The sequence below is a fragment of the Patella vulgata genome, chromosome 5 (assembly GCF_932274485.2).
Source record: "Patella vulgata chromosome 5, xgPatVulg1.2, whole genome shotgun sequence".
NCBI classification, from domain to species: domain Eukaryota; kingdom Metazoa; phylum Mollusca; class Gastropoda; family Patellidae; genus Patella; species Patella vulgata.
Genome location: NC_065883.2, coordinates 55903500 through 55920254, shown reverse-complemented (window position 1 = coordinate 55920254; position 16755 = coordinate 55903500). Strand labels below are relative to the sequence as shown.

The 16755-nt window shown below is 33.4% G+C and overlaps 1 protein-coding gene across 1 annotated transcript; it reads left to right on the top strand.

Moving 5' to 3' along the window:
* The first annotated feature begins 205 nt into the window (after nucleotides 1-205).
* On the top strand, nucleotides 206-13242 carry LOC126821427 (AP-5 complex subunit mu-1). Its single transcript, XM_050549849.1, has 11 exons — nucleotides 206-229; nucleotides 1705-1818; nucleotides 3121-3255; nucleotides 3759-3839; nucleotides 4233-4422; nucleotides 5780-5907; nucleotides 6624-6724; nucleotides 7187-7272; nucleotides 10029-10156; nucleotides 11197-11293; nucleotides 12232-13242. The coding sequence occupies exons 1-11, from the start codon at nucleotides 206-208 to the stop codon at nucleotides 12300-12302; spliced, it is 1155 nt and encodes a 384-aa protein (XP_050405806.1). The 3' UTR covers nucleotides 12303-13242.
* The last annotated feature ends 3513 nt before the right edge of the window (nucleotides 13243-16755 follow it).

The following is a 16755-nucleotide window of genomic DNA, read 5'->3' as shown; positions in this document are numbered from 1 at the left end:
CATAATTAAACATGTTAGTCCTAAAATTACCTAGTTTGTGTTGATTGGTTGCTAAAATCCTATTCCCCATCCCCCACCCCTTGGCTTTGCCATCATGACATCGTAACAATTGAAATAGAGGACTGATGAGTTTCAAGTTTAAACTATGAGGGTTGGATGAAAAGTTCTAAATAAAGGAAGGGGCATCATCTGTAAAGTAGAGACCATGACGGCATGTATCTGTGTTGGAGTTAGTCCTTTCAGTTGATGCTACTTGATGACTGCCCTTTAGCCAGTTTTGTCCATTTCTGGTGATTTGAATGGGTAGGTTCACAAGGTGGTCTGCTACGACGACAATAATAACTATACAGTTGCAGTTCTCATGTCTATGATTCATTCAATGATTGTATTTGTAGGTGGCAAAACTTTGTTTCAACCCATGCCAATTGATCTATACTTTTCAGACTTAGAACTTTTCAGCCAGCCCTTGTGCAATTTACTTTACTTCTCATTCTTCTCAATATTTCAAAGTAGCTCATCTATTCGCATAGGTTTATTAGGGTAATAATTTTGAAGTATATATAGTTACATGTATACCTGATTTGGCTGAATATTAATAGCACATGCACTTTGTTTCCTCTTTTTCAGAATGGCATGTTGTTTTGTTGTTTAACATTTGTTGAACAAGGTACTGTAAATAGATCACCACTTATAGCAATGTAAGATTTATATACATCTGTCATTTAACATTATGCATTAGCGCTTTGAAGATCTTTGCCATTTGGTAAATGAACGTTATTCAATTTGTAAGTTATTTGACCATAAAATTACAATAGAGGTATGTAAAATTAGACTGTTTTAAGATTCATTTTGAGTTGTACACATTATTAATTGGCTTTAGTGATGTTTAAAGAGTTCAAAGGTTGCTTGGATTATTGATAATTGGGAGAGTCTAGGGTTATTTTGAATCTGATATTATATAACTTGTGACCAGCTCTAGCTAAATGAGATGCATGGGTCAGAAATTCAAGATACAGCTAAAGATATTATATTTAACTACTGTATTCAAAAACAACCAAAAACAGTAAGTTGTGTGCTCTTAATGACAAGTTTGCCCCTTTGAGCTTTTGGGGAAAATAGTAAATAAAGTCATGTTTAAGACATATGCTGAAAATCAAAACCGGTATAAATATAGTTGAACAGTTCTTGGCATATCTCAAATAATTTCTCGTGGAAAGTGATAATGCCTCTTTTAAGAAAAAGTCCTTATTTTTTAGAGACTTAATTTTATAATAATTTGCACAATCAGTATGAAATACTGAAAAAAATGATCACACAAATTTCTACATGGAAAACAAAAGTTAGTTCATAATTATTATATGAAATGATTAAATGTGATGTTACGTAAATTCTCTATATAGATAATTAACTTGATACAAGTATTAAAAAATTACAAGTCAACATCAAATATCTCGAACTGATTTAGAAACTGTTTTTTTCGAACAAAGACAGTATAATGTTGTTCAGCTGTAAAACACACCAATAGGTTTCTTATGAAAAAGGATGTTTGTTGTATGATTTCAATTTATTTTGACATTATGTTTTCATAGATGTATATATGTAATGTATATGAAAAAGAAGTTGATCGTATTAAAATATCAATATGTCAATCAGGTCACTGTGTATAAACAATGCCTTGCATATTGATTTTCTATGCCTTGACAGGTCAGCATTGATAAATTTTATGCCTTTCTTATTTTTGACAGCCCAAGTATATCTTTGGCATTTTGCTTTCTTAGAAGTCTGACAGATTTTATTAGAGTGACATCTAGTCAAGAGGTATGGATACAGAATAGATTTTTTAAAACAAATATCATGTCCTACTTTTATGCCATAACTGGACTCAGAAGGTGGGTGGATGGTGGGGTGACACCCTAAATAAACTGTTTTTCACTATTATGAAATTAAATGGGATTTAGCTGCACCGACTGGAATAATGAAGACGGACGTACACCATAATCTCCATCCATCTGTCAGGAGTTATTATACCATATGTGCATTTTTATGTGATGCAAGGCAAAGTTGTCATAGCAATTTTGTAAAACAAAGAGAATATTGTTCATTTGGGCCTACAGGAGAGAGAAAAATGGGGTTTAACTTCCACTCGACACAACTAGGTCATTTTGGGATTAATGTATGGTTCCATTTTATTTGAATAATTTGCTTGCGACTAGGGGTCTTTAGCTGTGAGAGGAAGTCATAGAAAGCACACTGATGTTGGACAGACGACCCTACTTATTGTCATGTACAAGTGTGGGACCAAAACCACACCGCTTGACTTAATGACAAATCAATCAGCCACCCAACCCCCCGTTGGGCTAAGGAGGAGGAACCCTCTTAAAATTTGGAACATATGAAATTGTGGCATCGAAAGAAAATCATCAAATATCAAGATTTTCTGATCATAATTTTCAAACATGTTATTTTTCCATTAACATTCTGAAAATTGAAGATTGTGAACATAATGCATTGGATTTTGATTGGATTGTTCATTGGGGCATTAGAAGGAACCCTATTGAAATTCAGAAAAAATTTGTAGTTGTCCTCCTGTTTACTTTGAAATTCACAAAAGAGGACAAAGTTTTAAGTGGAATATTTTAAAACTTAGTGAGATTTTTCATTGGGGCATAAGACAGAACTCTGATGTTCCATTTTAAAATTTTAGCATCGTAAATTACAAATGTATTTCACTGCTTAAGTTATTTTTCTATCCACATTTTTATATGCCCAAACGTAAAACCATATATAGTCGTCGCCCCTCGCTGTCTGTCTGCCCATCAAAAAATTTATCGTTAACGCAATTTGGTTAAGTTTATATTATACATCACTATGGACCGAAATGGGTCACTATGACTGGCTAGAAACTGAATGAATTCTAAAGTCTTGGAAATAGAATATTTTCATACAACTACTATTTACATCAGTGAAACATATATGCTTTCTTTTTCTAGGTATTTTTTTATGGTTGTCATTGTTGCATCTTGTGGACATTGACCATAAGTTACAGATTGACCTCTTGAATTCAAATTCAATAAAATAAAATTATGTTTTTTTAATTTTTATTTATTAATTTATATTAAGTTAAATATCAGATTAAATGAATTACCAGCATTTATAAATGAGGCAGCACCATTTGGTTCACCAAGAGATACGGACTGTGACAGTATATTGGCTAAATTATCAGATAAATCATCATCTATACCTAAATCCCAAAAGGTTGGTTATTGTACTTTATTCTTTAAGTTTCTATGTCTATTTCGTCTGTCAATGTATTACTTGTGGTATCATCTAAGATTGTAGAATTCTTCTTCCCCTGTGACTTTGCTTGTTGTGATTTTTCCTGTCACCAATTAATTTTAAGCAAGGTAAAATTGATTATCACAATATTCCCTGCTCTCGAGAATAACAAGAATTGAAAACTGCATATATTTTATGGTTTAACCACCAACCTGGAATCTAGATATCATTTTTTTTACGATATCTGTTGGTGACGGATGCATCTGATAAGAGGCTCATATCGAAATAAGAATAATGATTTGAAATTATGTTTTAAAAAAATAAGTAGCCTAACAGACGATTCTAACCCTACTCTGTTATATCTATCCTGTCATGAAATGCTGTATGGAATCTGTATTGTCTAATATTGCAAAGTAAATTAAGTCAAATTAAGTTTATTGTAGGATTTAACATGTTTTGACAGATTTATTTGTTTATTTCAGCAACCTGCATGGAAACCAGTCTTACATACAGGAAAATCTAGTATTTATCTATCAGTATCAGAGTGTATACAAGCTGTCCAAGTATGTAGAAAATGTCATATTAATAGTTTAATCTGAGAGTATAAATGAAAACTGTTTCATGATGACCTTCTGACCGTTTCAAAATGAATTAAGACCCCTGGTTTCATCCCCATTTTTATCGGACTCTAAAAATGAGGTAATTTTTCAACCAAATCAGGCAAATATTTATCATCATGAATTCAGATTTTATGACAATAGAGAACAGATTGCTACATGATAGAATCTGTAGACAAAACAAATGTACATTTCTTCCAAATTGAACTTTCTACCATTTTGCAATCTACTATAGTTACTCACCAGACAAGTGTTTGTATTTTAAGATATTTGATATTTTCCAACAAAATGAAAAACATGCGCAATTACTTTAGTTGTCTAATGAATTGTATTTTATAGTGTGAACATGAAGATGTTAAAGATGTGTGGGAAGTATATGGTACTATTACATGTAAAGCTGAACTAGAGGGTGCTACACCAGATGTTACACTAAATATATCCCATTTAAATGAGGGTATAGTCGCACCATTAGATCATCTTGTTATACATCCATGTGTACAGAGTGCTGATTCTCATATTATACCCAAAGGTGAGACAATTGCTGTTTTGGGACTGGGTGTGTGTGGCAGTGAAACATTACAATTTCGAACATTACAATTTTACAGCTATTATCGGTTTTAACAAATTAAAACAATTCAGACAACATACATACAGTGGCTGGGAATGAAATTACAATTGTGAACATTACATTACTCCTAATATCGGTTTTAACTAAAATAAACAGTTCAGACATCAAACATATATACTCACTAATGCATGATTGCTTATGAAGCATGTTTTTCATTTTCAGGTGTGTGTCCCATTTATATAATATATAAATTTTTCAGAGGTCCTATAATTATTTTTGGATGCATTGATTATATTACCCGTTGTAAGATGAAGATGTCTTATCGAATTTCATTGACTTCTATCGAACTCATGAGGTCAACTGTCAGATTATCGCCATTCAGGGGACATATATTATTTCTCTTATGTCTTTCTTGTAAATCATAATTTTTTTTATTTTTTTTTTTATTTTGAGTGAAGCTTCTATCAGTACAGGCCTGGGACTGCACAGAGCAGTGCATGCTTATAGGTGGTTCCGGGATCCATTCACTCGATTTGATATTTGATGTTTATCAATCGGATTAAATCACAGTTCCTATTTCGTTTCGTTTTTTATAGTTCAAAAATTTGTTTTACTTGTCTTTACTACACTAGGATCTGGATGATGTGAGGGTTTAGCCAATGAAACGGTCTGTTACAGCAAGCTTTTGGCATGTGCTGTACAGAACTGTACACCACTAGAAACAACAATGCTGATTTGTTGATCAAATGTCTGACGTCATAGGATCAAAAGCCGTTCGTAAGACCACTGATGCGAGTTATCACTACAACCGGTCAGATCTTTATGTAGTGTAGGCCATCGAAAGTATAGAAAAACAAAACGAAATATAGATCTGTATATTGGCTGTTTATTTCTTGCAATGTCTATAATTTTATGTAGTTTGTTTTGTTCGCAGGTTTGTCTTGTCGGTTTTGTTTTGTGTCTAATACGGTTCTCCTGCACTTACAATTAGAGAGTTAATGCCCTTGATTACTTTGAAAAGTCTTGTGGGCACTGTAGAGGCTAATTCATCATTGACCTCAAATTTATATGCAGTCTTTATTTTAATGAGATGAAGAAGGATATTGATTTTCAATGATTTTCGATTATTGCCAAATTAATTGATAAATAGAGCGAAAAATTTGGTATCTCACATGATGTATTTTGGAAATATTTCCAGGTAAAATGAGATGATCTCCATTATTAGAATAATCCTGAAAACATAAATAAAATCAAAATTGATTTTTTATCACTAAAATTTTTAATAATTCTGTCTTGTATTTTCTTTTCTAACACACAGACAATAAAATTGTTCGACCAACACCAAGAAGAGTTCGTTTTATTCCACCATCAGATAGTTTTACTCTGTGTCATTATACAGTTTGTAGTATACAAGAATTACCTATATTCGGTGTTTATCATATGAAGGTAGATAATAATTTACAAAACATATAATAAAGATCTCTCTTTCTTAGAAAATATTTCATATACATATTTAAGTCATCTCAATTCTCATAAATGACTGCATTTGCGTCTTCCTTAGAAAATAACAGATGTGGTATGTAAGATTTATATAAAGATCAGAGCTGGCCGTTCTAGCTACAATAGTTCAAATATAGATAAAGAAAAATGAATATATTGAAAATTTCATTAAAATTACTTTATTCTGAGCAAAATTATGAGTGTTTAAGGGATTCACAAAATGTAGGGAAGATTGTTCATTATCGTAGCAATGGTACTTGACAATCCATTTTAACGTTAAATTTTTAAATCACAAGGTTACTTGAATCTCGGCCATGTGGTGGTCTAGAGATTTGATTATAGGCTTATTATGTGAATAAATGTTTAAATAATAGTTTATGTAACATTTGAAGCCAAAATAAAAACCTGTAATACTAATAGGCAGATTTAGCTCTTATATAATGCATCTGTAAGTTTTCTCAATTATAATTCCAATGAATAACTAAAATGTTGTCTTCCTTAGAAAGTAACAGTATTTTATATTTAAGTCTTCTCAATATGAATTCCCATAAATTATAAATTTTTAGTATATATTCACACAGATGTATATACAGTACCTGGAATTCAAACATGTCAGATATGGTGGCTTATTATTTATGAATTTGTATTAATTTATGTTTCAGTGTGATCAGAAATCTGCTAAAATATCTGTTACATTACAATTAAGTGACCAAGTTAAAAATAGTTTTGAATATGCAGAACTTCAATTGCCATTCTTTAATAGGTATTTTTTTTAATTACATACTTTTTCTGTTTGTATTTGAGGGGAAAGAAGATTTTTATGTTTCAGTGGAGGAAATCCACTAGTTATTTTGGAAATTCATTGACATAGATGTATTACAAATTATAAACAGATAAATTGTCTCTTATTTTTCTCCTGTTTGGCATGTCCAGTTTTGTTTATTTATTTGTCTAGAGTTAATGAAAAGGGTTTGAATCTTAATTTGCTATGCTGATATAAAGCTTAGACACCAAACAATAGTCATACTATGGCCGAAATAGTTCCTCTAGTGGTAGCAGTTAATCACAGTTACTTCCCTTGTATCTTATGGTACGGAATAGGAGACATTCTGAGTTATAAACCTTCAATACATCCTTACTTAGTTCTTTCTTAATCAGGATGTAAATTTGTATCATGTAGATGTGTGAAAGGCATGTTGTATAAGTATATATGTTATATTTACAGGGGTATTATATCTATAGTTGATAGTAATCCATCACAAGGTAGTCTTCTAGTATCACCTGATAGAAGAATACTTGTATGGAATATAGGTAGGTAATACTAGTATTCCATTATAATCCACTCTTAGAACAACATTGCAATAAGAATGAACCCCCACTCCCGCTTTTTTTATGTTCTTTTTAAAAACCCTGAAACTTGAACGGGTCCTTGTTTTAAAGATGTCGTTCCAGAGTTTCAGTGCTGTTACCGAAAAAGAGCGTTGAGCAAGGAGTGTTTTACTTTTTGCTATTTCAAGGAGGTGAAGATTTGAAGAACGAAGTAGGTGTAAGGGTTTGTTATTGTTAAGAAGATATTTGAGATATACAGTCGATTCACAGATTCACAGAGGACAGGGGTGATCACTGATAGGTGAACGATAAGGTGTTAGTGAAACGATATGGACAGCGTTATTCTAAAAGAGTTTGAGAGAGTATAAGCTTTTTGCTGGAAGACCAACAAGCTATGAGTTACAATAATCGAGTCTGGATGTAATAAAGGAGTTGACAAGTACTTTACAGGTTTCAAAATTAATATAAGAATGAATTCTACCAATGTTATACAGGTGAAAAGTGCCTATTTACAAATAGATGAGATATGGGATTTCAAGTCCAGTGCAGAGTTGAAATTGACATTAATTTTTACAGAATTATATGTTAACTTAAAATTTGTATTACATTTAGGTTTAAAAAGTCGTATCCACTGTCTTCGGTCCCAAAACGACGGTTTACTTGAAATAACAATATCAAAGTGTCTGTGGTGTCGAAAGCGGCACTAAGGGTAAGCATAACTGTTGTCCATCTAACTGATAGTGTCATTTTGGACTCAAATAAGGGAAGTCTCAATGCTGTGACACTTCTTGTAGGCAGACTGAAATGACTCATCTATGATCCTTGAATCTGGAAGCTACAGCCTTTTCTATGATTTTAGATAACAGGTTACGCCACATTTTGCAAGCGATGGATAGAGAATAAGCTAAAAACAAAAAGATTTTTTGTACAATCAGGGGCCATAATCCAGAAAGTTATGGTCTTAAATGCGCAAATATCAAAAGGGACTGAGATTTTGGGAATATATGTGTGATTATCAAAAGGAACTAAGATCTTTATGATAAAAACATATATTAAAAGTTTCATCCAAATCGGATAAAAACTGTGGCTTCTAGAGGGTCCACAACCTTGATATACTATATTTTTACACCATTTGTGAACAATTTAAATCGGATAAAAATTGTGACCTCAATATTGACCACAAGCTCAAAACGTGATTTTTCGTACAATCAAGGGCCATAATTCAGGAAGTTACGATCCGATATGTGCGAATATTGAAAGGATACAAGATATTTGGGTTATAAACATGCATTTCAAGTTTCATCAAAATCGGATCAAAATTGTGAACTCTTAGAGTGTTCACAAGCTAAAAACGTGATTTTTCGTGCAATCAGAGGCCATAATCCATGAAGTTATGATCCAATACATGCGAATATTAAAAGGAACCGAGATCTGTGGGAGATAGACCTATATTTCAAGTTTCGTCTAAAACGGATAAAAATTATGACAGGGACGACAATATACGTCCTACTCCTTGTCACTTACAAGCGGAGAATTGAAACCACTCTACTTGACTCAATGACAGACCTTTGATCCAAGGTGCACGTGTTAACCACACATGTTAACCATTCGGCCACCCAACCCCCCAGGACCAGCCAAAGAATCTCGGCAAGTTTGAAAAAAATCTCAAAATATCTGACCTGTATAGTGTAAAAAAGTCTGCAGGCATACTGTGGATTTATAAAAAAAAAAGGATGATCTTGTCTGAAAGAAACTAATGTGTCATAGAAAATAAGGATGATCTTATCTGAAAGAAATTATTGTGTCATATAAGAAATAAGTTTTGTTTTTACAGTACATAATGTACTATTTTACTGAGTTTTAAATTCTTTTAGCATTGAAACTTTTTCCATCAATAAGTATTTAAAATATTAAAATGTACTTGTTGTTTTTTAGATTGAAGATATGTGCAAATAAAGCATCCTCTTCCGGTTTATCTGCTTATAAACTAAAGTGGTACTTGTTTTAGTCTTTAGAAAATTCTACTATGCTAAAAAAAAATCAGGATGCTTGAGGAATATGGAATGGAAAGAACATTTAACATTTGTTTGTTCACAATAAAAATATTGTGCAAAGCTGAGATTTGCTTTAGAAATAATATAAAGTTTAAATTTAAAAGATATGCGCATTTCATATTTTGATATATGATTTAAACTGTAGAATATAATTTAGACAATCTTATTTTTGGACAAAAATATATCCATTAAAGTCCCTGTAGAGCAGTTTAGATGGATGAAATTTCAATTCATCATATCTTTGTAAATACTAAATGACCGATATTCCTGTTAGAGATTCATCTTTCACATTATTGTAGTTTGCAGGTGATTCTATAACACTAAAATGATACATCAGAACCTTAATTAATTACCTAGTTTTATCTTGTCAGTTGACTGACTGGTAAATTCTGAAGATGGCTACTTTAAAGGCCAGTCATTAAAGACTGGAAAATATGTGCCACTGATCATTTTCAATTCATTTATTACATTGCATTACAGTAACCAAATCAACCATCATAAAAATATACTTCAAAGGGCAATCAAAGGAAACATACTAATAATATTTCATTATTAAAACTACATGTATCTTTACTCCAAGTATATTACTGATTTTAAAGTAGTATACATGGTATGATAGATGTAGAACATATAATCTAAAAACAGCTTTACATGATCTGTTTATCATACTCTGAATATTTTCAGGCCAGAAATTCCCAAGTAAAAGCTTAGATGCCTCTTTGACTGCCAATATACAATTTACAGACACTGGAACTAATGCTAATCTTTCAGAAGCAGAGTGTTTCTGTACAGCACAGAATGCCTATTGTCAGGTACAGATATAGTAAAGTTCTTTTTTTCTGATTTACTTTCTTTTTCTGTACAGCACAGAATGCATATTGTCAGTTCAGATAAAGTACAGACCTTTTCCGTTGTTTTTCTGTACAGCACATAATGCTTATTGTTAGGTACAGATATAGTTTTTTTTTCATTTTACTTTCATCAAGAATATTTTAATTGACATCCCTGATGTAAATCTAATAAAGGAAGACAAAAGAAGTTTGAATCTGAATGTTTCTGATGGATTATTACAAATAACTACTGAAATGAATTATATTCCACTTTTGTTTTACGAATTTATTTAGAGATAATACAAAAAACCCAGAAAATCAAGGAAGTTGTTAAATATATTTTCATTTGTTTGTTCAATTCTGAAAAAAAAGAATTCATTTATAGTACCTGGAGAATTCATTTGCTGTTTAGTACTTTTTCTTCATAGTAATTATTGGACACAAGAAAGGTATTGTATATCGTTGCATTTTTAAAATCTCCCAATTAATATGCACATTTCTGTCTGTGTATCTCTACGCCAATTAGAACTGTTCTGGGTATCATGTGTCCAAATGTTGTATCTTGATTTGTGGAAATTTTGAAATGCAAAAGGTTCCATTTCTTAATCTTTAGAAGTTCTTAGATACGCCCTTTTGACACTTCACCAACGATATTCCATTTGATGGTGTTTGTGGATAGTGAATAATACTAGATTATTAGTCATTAAGAATATATTGTAAAATGTCAAAGTCTCCCTCAGGGAAGTCAATCTATAAATAAAATATGATTTTAAATGGAGACTTGCGACGCAAAAGGCGACATGTCACATTAAAAGAAGAAGTATTAAAAAGTTTACGTCACTTTTTTTTTATCTATATCTTAACATTGAAAAAAGCCATGCGGGACGCAGGAAATGGCTGGAGTTGGAATAGAATACCACAGAAAATTGTTTACAGCTAATAATATTTTTCAACTCAGTTTATTTTTTTCAGAATGGATGTTATTTTTATTAGCTTTTATGTACCTTAATTTTCCCTTTCAGTTATATTTTAAGATAAATGACTTTACCTATTCTGGATGTTATATAGATACTAAATCCTTACAAGTCTCACCAAATACCAAATTTAAACTTACAATAAGTATGTATATCTTTATGATAATTATAGGTTTCTAATCTTTTTTAACAAAAAATTTGCTTTTGAAAGTGATACCTGTATAACAAAGATGGAGGACTGTAGATTGTGGTGGACTCGCATCGACATTGGTGGGGGGGGGGGATGCTGGTTGAAAGTTTCTGCAGGTGATGTAGTGCTGTAGGTCATAAGTTATGTCATCTATCTATGCAAGTCATGGGTTTGAATGTGACTTGGAGTATGGTCTCTTGTCTAACCTTATGGTGTTTATCAGTGGGTTCATTCTTTCCTCCCGTCTAAAGACCCTAGTGCACAGATCGGACAAAGTTTTGAAATGAAATATATATATATCCCACATAGTGACCTGGTTGAGTGGATGTAAATTCCATGTCTCTTTTGACACTCAACAAATCCATTCACTTGATTTGATAGTTTACTGCTGGCTTACAATGTTAATGTTTTATCTTATTTTTTCTTGTGTGTTGTAAAATCCCTAGAACCTTACTGATAGTATTTATAGTTTTATATTGTCATCACCCTGTCCATCTGTCTGCTCACAATTTCTTGTTAAAACTCATTAGACTAATATCAAAATTTATTAGGTTGTTCAACTTATTAAAAGGAAGAATTTGATTTTTGGCTATTTCTGTGGACTTTAGATTTATGTCCATTGGAAATGAAATCTTGTTAACTCAAGGGGCCACAATTATCATTGGCTCTCTGGTTTTAAAAGATGCTCCAACTTGTTAAAATGAAAAGTTCTTTTGATTTTCAAGGATTTCAGACAATATTTACTACATGTACTACCAATGTGTGGATGTTATGTTGCCTGGCAACTTATGTTACAAACCATAAGTATTGATGTGGTGTATAATACAACATATAAATCTTTATGATAAGATATAGTTATTTATAATCATTAATGCATTATATATGTATTTCAGATAGAGAATTCTTATCCAAAACTTATAAAATCTGGAATTCTTATGGCGGTGTTTTAACTACAGGAAAGTGAAAGGAAATGCCAGTCTGTGATAATACCCTGGGTGTCATTGATAATATTTGGCTCTTCTCATAATTTCATTTTTAAAATTCAAATTCTTGATAATATTACATAAACCTTTGCCAATTTATATATCTTATAGTATTCAAAAAAGATTGAAATTAACCCTGGTTGCTCAAAGCTGTGTTTCATCCAATTTAGATTCAGACCTTGTGGGTATTATCAAAAAGAGGCTGAAGATCAAAGTCTGCAGCTGGGGGTAGTGGTTTTTGGTGGTTATAATGTTTTTCTTTTTGTACTCATGCACAGAAGCAATCAAATTAGAAATTAAAAATCACTTACTGAAGCAATCTAATTAAATATAAAAATCATTTACTGAAGCAATAATGATAGTACTGACTACTTCTCACATTGCAATATGGTTTCAGTAGGTCTCACTATTATTTATAAAAGATGCAATAAAAAGGAGATTTAGCATCCTACTTTTTTCCATCAACGAGGCTAATGAGGAGGGGCATATGCTATGCAGTGCACTATGAAAGAAAATGTGCGTGGACAGTGCTGTTTCCACCTACACTTGTTTGAATTCCAAATTCTAAGGGTTCTTTTATGTGCACGTCAACATATAGGCCTACATAGGACCTTGTTTTCTTGTACTACCCGAAGGACTAAATGCTGTTGTCTGTCCTGCACCACTAACCTTCTCACTGACAAGGGGGAAACCAGGCTGGAAAACCCCAAGGAACTTTCTCTGCTAGGATTGAATCTTGGACCACCAGCTTACTGAGACAAGCCACGGTGGCCCAGTAAAAGATAAATCAATAAAAGTATCCTATGAAACATATATTGTTTGTTGGACTATAAATAGTTTGTATATAATAACATTATGTGTATAAAATACTTGTATTATAATTTGTATATAAAATAATACAGATATAAACTTTAACTTATACATTGTACTTGTGATTATTTCAGTTTATCATGTATCTGTGATCCCATTATTAATTATAAAAAAGTGATTTTTGCAAGTTAAACGGTAGACCCACATAAATTAATGTACAATATAGTACACAATTGGATTGAATGTTGTACTAAATATTTAGTTATTTATTTGTATATTTATCGTCTTTCGGGGTACTTATTAGACCAAATCAAAGACGTATACTAATAATAAACAGATGGGGTTAGGGTTGTGCTTCACCAGCTATATTCATCCTTTTTTCAACTTCATCGGTGAACTAACCATTAAAAATCAAGTGTCATGTTAAATGTGTTCCTATCAAACGTTATTACGGTGTGATGATCTCAGGAGACAAGAGTCAAGGACCAGGTATGAAATGAAATGGAGTTTAACGTCCTTCTTTTGTGCTCCACCCGGGTGTACGAAGACGAACACACGCTATGCAGTGAGGGAAATTTGCCCGGACAGCGGCTCAACGGCCTACTCAAATTTCAACTGTCAACCAAGGGTTCTTTTACGTGCACACCCATATGTATAAGGGGACTTGGGTTTTCGTCCCAAACGAACTGCTAAACTATTTGGTTTCGAATCCCCGGTTGTACGTGGCAAGGAGTAGGGTCGCCTGTCCAACCTCGTGGGTTTTCTCCGGTTTCCTCCCACCGTAAAGACCCCTACGCGCAAGCGAATTATGTAAATAAAATTAAACCATATGTTAGTCCCGAAATGACCTAGTTTGTGTCGAGTGGACGTTAAACCCCATTTCTCTCTCTCTCTCTCGCTAAACTATTTTCCTCCGACCAGCACCCGTGACAAGGGGAAACCACACTGGAAAACGTAAATGATCGAATCTCGGCTCCCGGCCGGGTATGACGGGAATTTATCATGTTCGAGATAGGAGCTGTATTAATTGCACACTGATCCGCAGTGAATATTTGCTTGGCCGCGACAATCACTGATAAGGATGACATTGATGCGGCTTAATGAGCTAGAAATATTAATTTTTTTCCTGCGACAAATTAAATTCTAAAACATTTTTGTGTATATTGGAAAAATAAATAAAGGCGTTTGACTTATTTGTAGTTAAAAATTATTTCCGATTTAGTGTAAATGGGTATTAAAATGACTAAAATGCAGCATTCTCTCCGAAGCAGTTATGTCTTATGTAAACAATGCACGCGCCATTCAGCCAATGATTCACACCGCGTGCTGTGACAGCACGTGTTAAGGCAGTCATCTATGACAGAGATATTATACGAGACTCGTAATTCTCTGTGAAACAGATTGTATTAATTGCTATAAGTATTATTGGGTAGTTTTGTTTATTGTTATTTTTGCCATCCACGATTGAAGTCTTGGTAGAAAATGATGGAATTTGTTGAATGCCTAATAAAGCCGTAGAGCTATTCCATGTTTAATTTATTTGATTGGAAGCTGCATAATAGCTTCCGGCGTTTTACGACGGAATTATCTAATAAACGTACAGCTATGATTGAAACGAGGCTGTTTTGTTGACATGGAAAACAGGCTCGAAATATTCTTGTGGTGGCAATAAGCTCTAATCATATAACATAGTCGGGTGTATTTTAGGGGCTGGGGGAAGAAATGCCCGAAAAATAAAAATCCGGAGAAAACCTACGACTTTGGACCTGCGACCCTACTCCTCGTCACGTACAACCGGGGAATCGAAACCCCGCCAGTTGACTCGATGACAGACCGTATGATACAGCGCGCGCGTGCGAACCATTCGGCCATCCAACCCCAATTTATATATAAAGATCGGGGTTCGTTTCGATATTTGCTTATATCTCGGTTCGTTTCGATATTCGCGATGGTCCCTGATTGTACGGAAAATCGTGTTTTCAGCGTGTAGTCCCTCTAGAGGTAACAATTTCTATCCGATTAAAAACAAAAAACGTTTAAATATATGACTGTTACACCCTAATGATAGTTGAGTTCAAATTTCGTGATAATCTGACTGGAACTTCTCGACAAAATGGCTGTTCCCTGTATGCAAATAGAGTAAAAGTATGTACTACCAAGGTTGTGGACCATCTAGAAGTCACAATTTTTCACCGTTTTTGATGAAGCTTACAATATATGTTTATATCCAAAAGATCTCGATTTATTTCAATATTCGTGCAAATGGGACTATAACTTCATGGATGATGGCCCCAGTTGTACAAAAAATCGCTTTTTATACACCCACACTGAAATGTCGCCCCGTCCGGCGATCTGTTGGTCCGGCGTCCACAATTGCTTGTGGACGCTCCAGAGGCTAAAGTAGATATCCGATTGACTTTAAATATATACACAGTGTTTAAGGTCATGGGACGAAGAAGACTACTGATTTTCAACAATTTCTGATAATTTCTGCCGGAGTTACGGCCCTTGGTCACTTTGAAAAATCTTGTGGGCGCTCTAGAGGCTAAAGTCAATATCCAATTGACTGTAAATTTATACAGTGTTTAAGGTCATGATACGAAGAAACCTATTGATTTTCGACGATTTCCGATAATTACTGCCAGAGTTATGGCCCCTATGGACACTCTGGAAGCTAAACTTAATACTCGATTGACTTTAAATTTATACACAGTGTTTAAGGTCATGAGACGAAGAACCTTATTGATTTTCAACGATTTCCTTGGTCACTTTGAACAATCTTGTGGAGGCTAAAGTTAATATCCGATTGACTGTAAAATTATACACAGTGTTTGAAGTAATGAGACGAAGACGTCTATTGATTTTCAACGATTTCCGATAAATTCTGTCAGAGTTATGGCCCTTGATCACTTTGAAAAATCTTGTAGACGCTCTAGCTGCTAAATTTAATATAGATTTTAACACAGTGTTTAAGGCCACGAGACAACCAATCGAAACAAATTCTAATCATTACTTAATGGGGTGTTACTCTTAATCAGATTTTCATGTGTTGTAAATGTTTTCATTACTGACAAAAGAAAAAAATATGCGACAATCCTTGTTGACCACACGGACGATTTGGCTGCTGTAGGCGTATGTTTGGATGCCTGGCAACCTATTTCTTTTTTTAGCTTGTTCTCTATCCATCTCTTGCAAAATGTGGGCGTATCTGCCATGTCAACCGTATGTATATTATCTAGAGAGAGGGGTTTTACATAGGCTAAGCCTGTTCCCCAATCTCATTCAGACAAACTGAATAAAATATTGTTTATACCCCCCCCCCCCCGCTTGCTCAATTGCTGGTACATACTGAGGCATACGGCATATGAAATGGGTTCCAATTTAAAGGAGCTAAATCGCTAATATTTGGGACCTAGAAATTGACAGAAATGGGTCGCAACGCATATAATAATGTAATGTGAATGTATATGAACTGATTTACATTCAACCGTTTCTGTTTTTACTGTAATTTCTAATCAGTTATGTTCGGCGAAATACTCCAAAAGTCTCAATTGAATGGCAATCTTTAGCGTCTGGTTATTCCAGTCTACACCGATGATATTTATTGCGCATGCTCTCCAGATA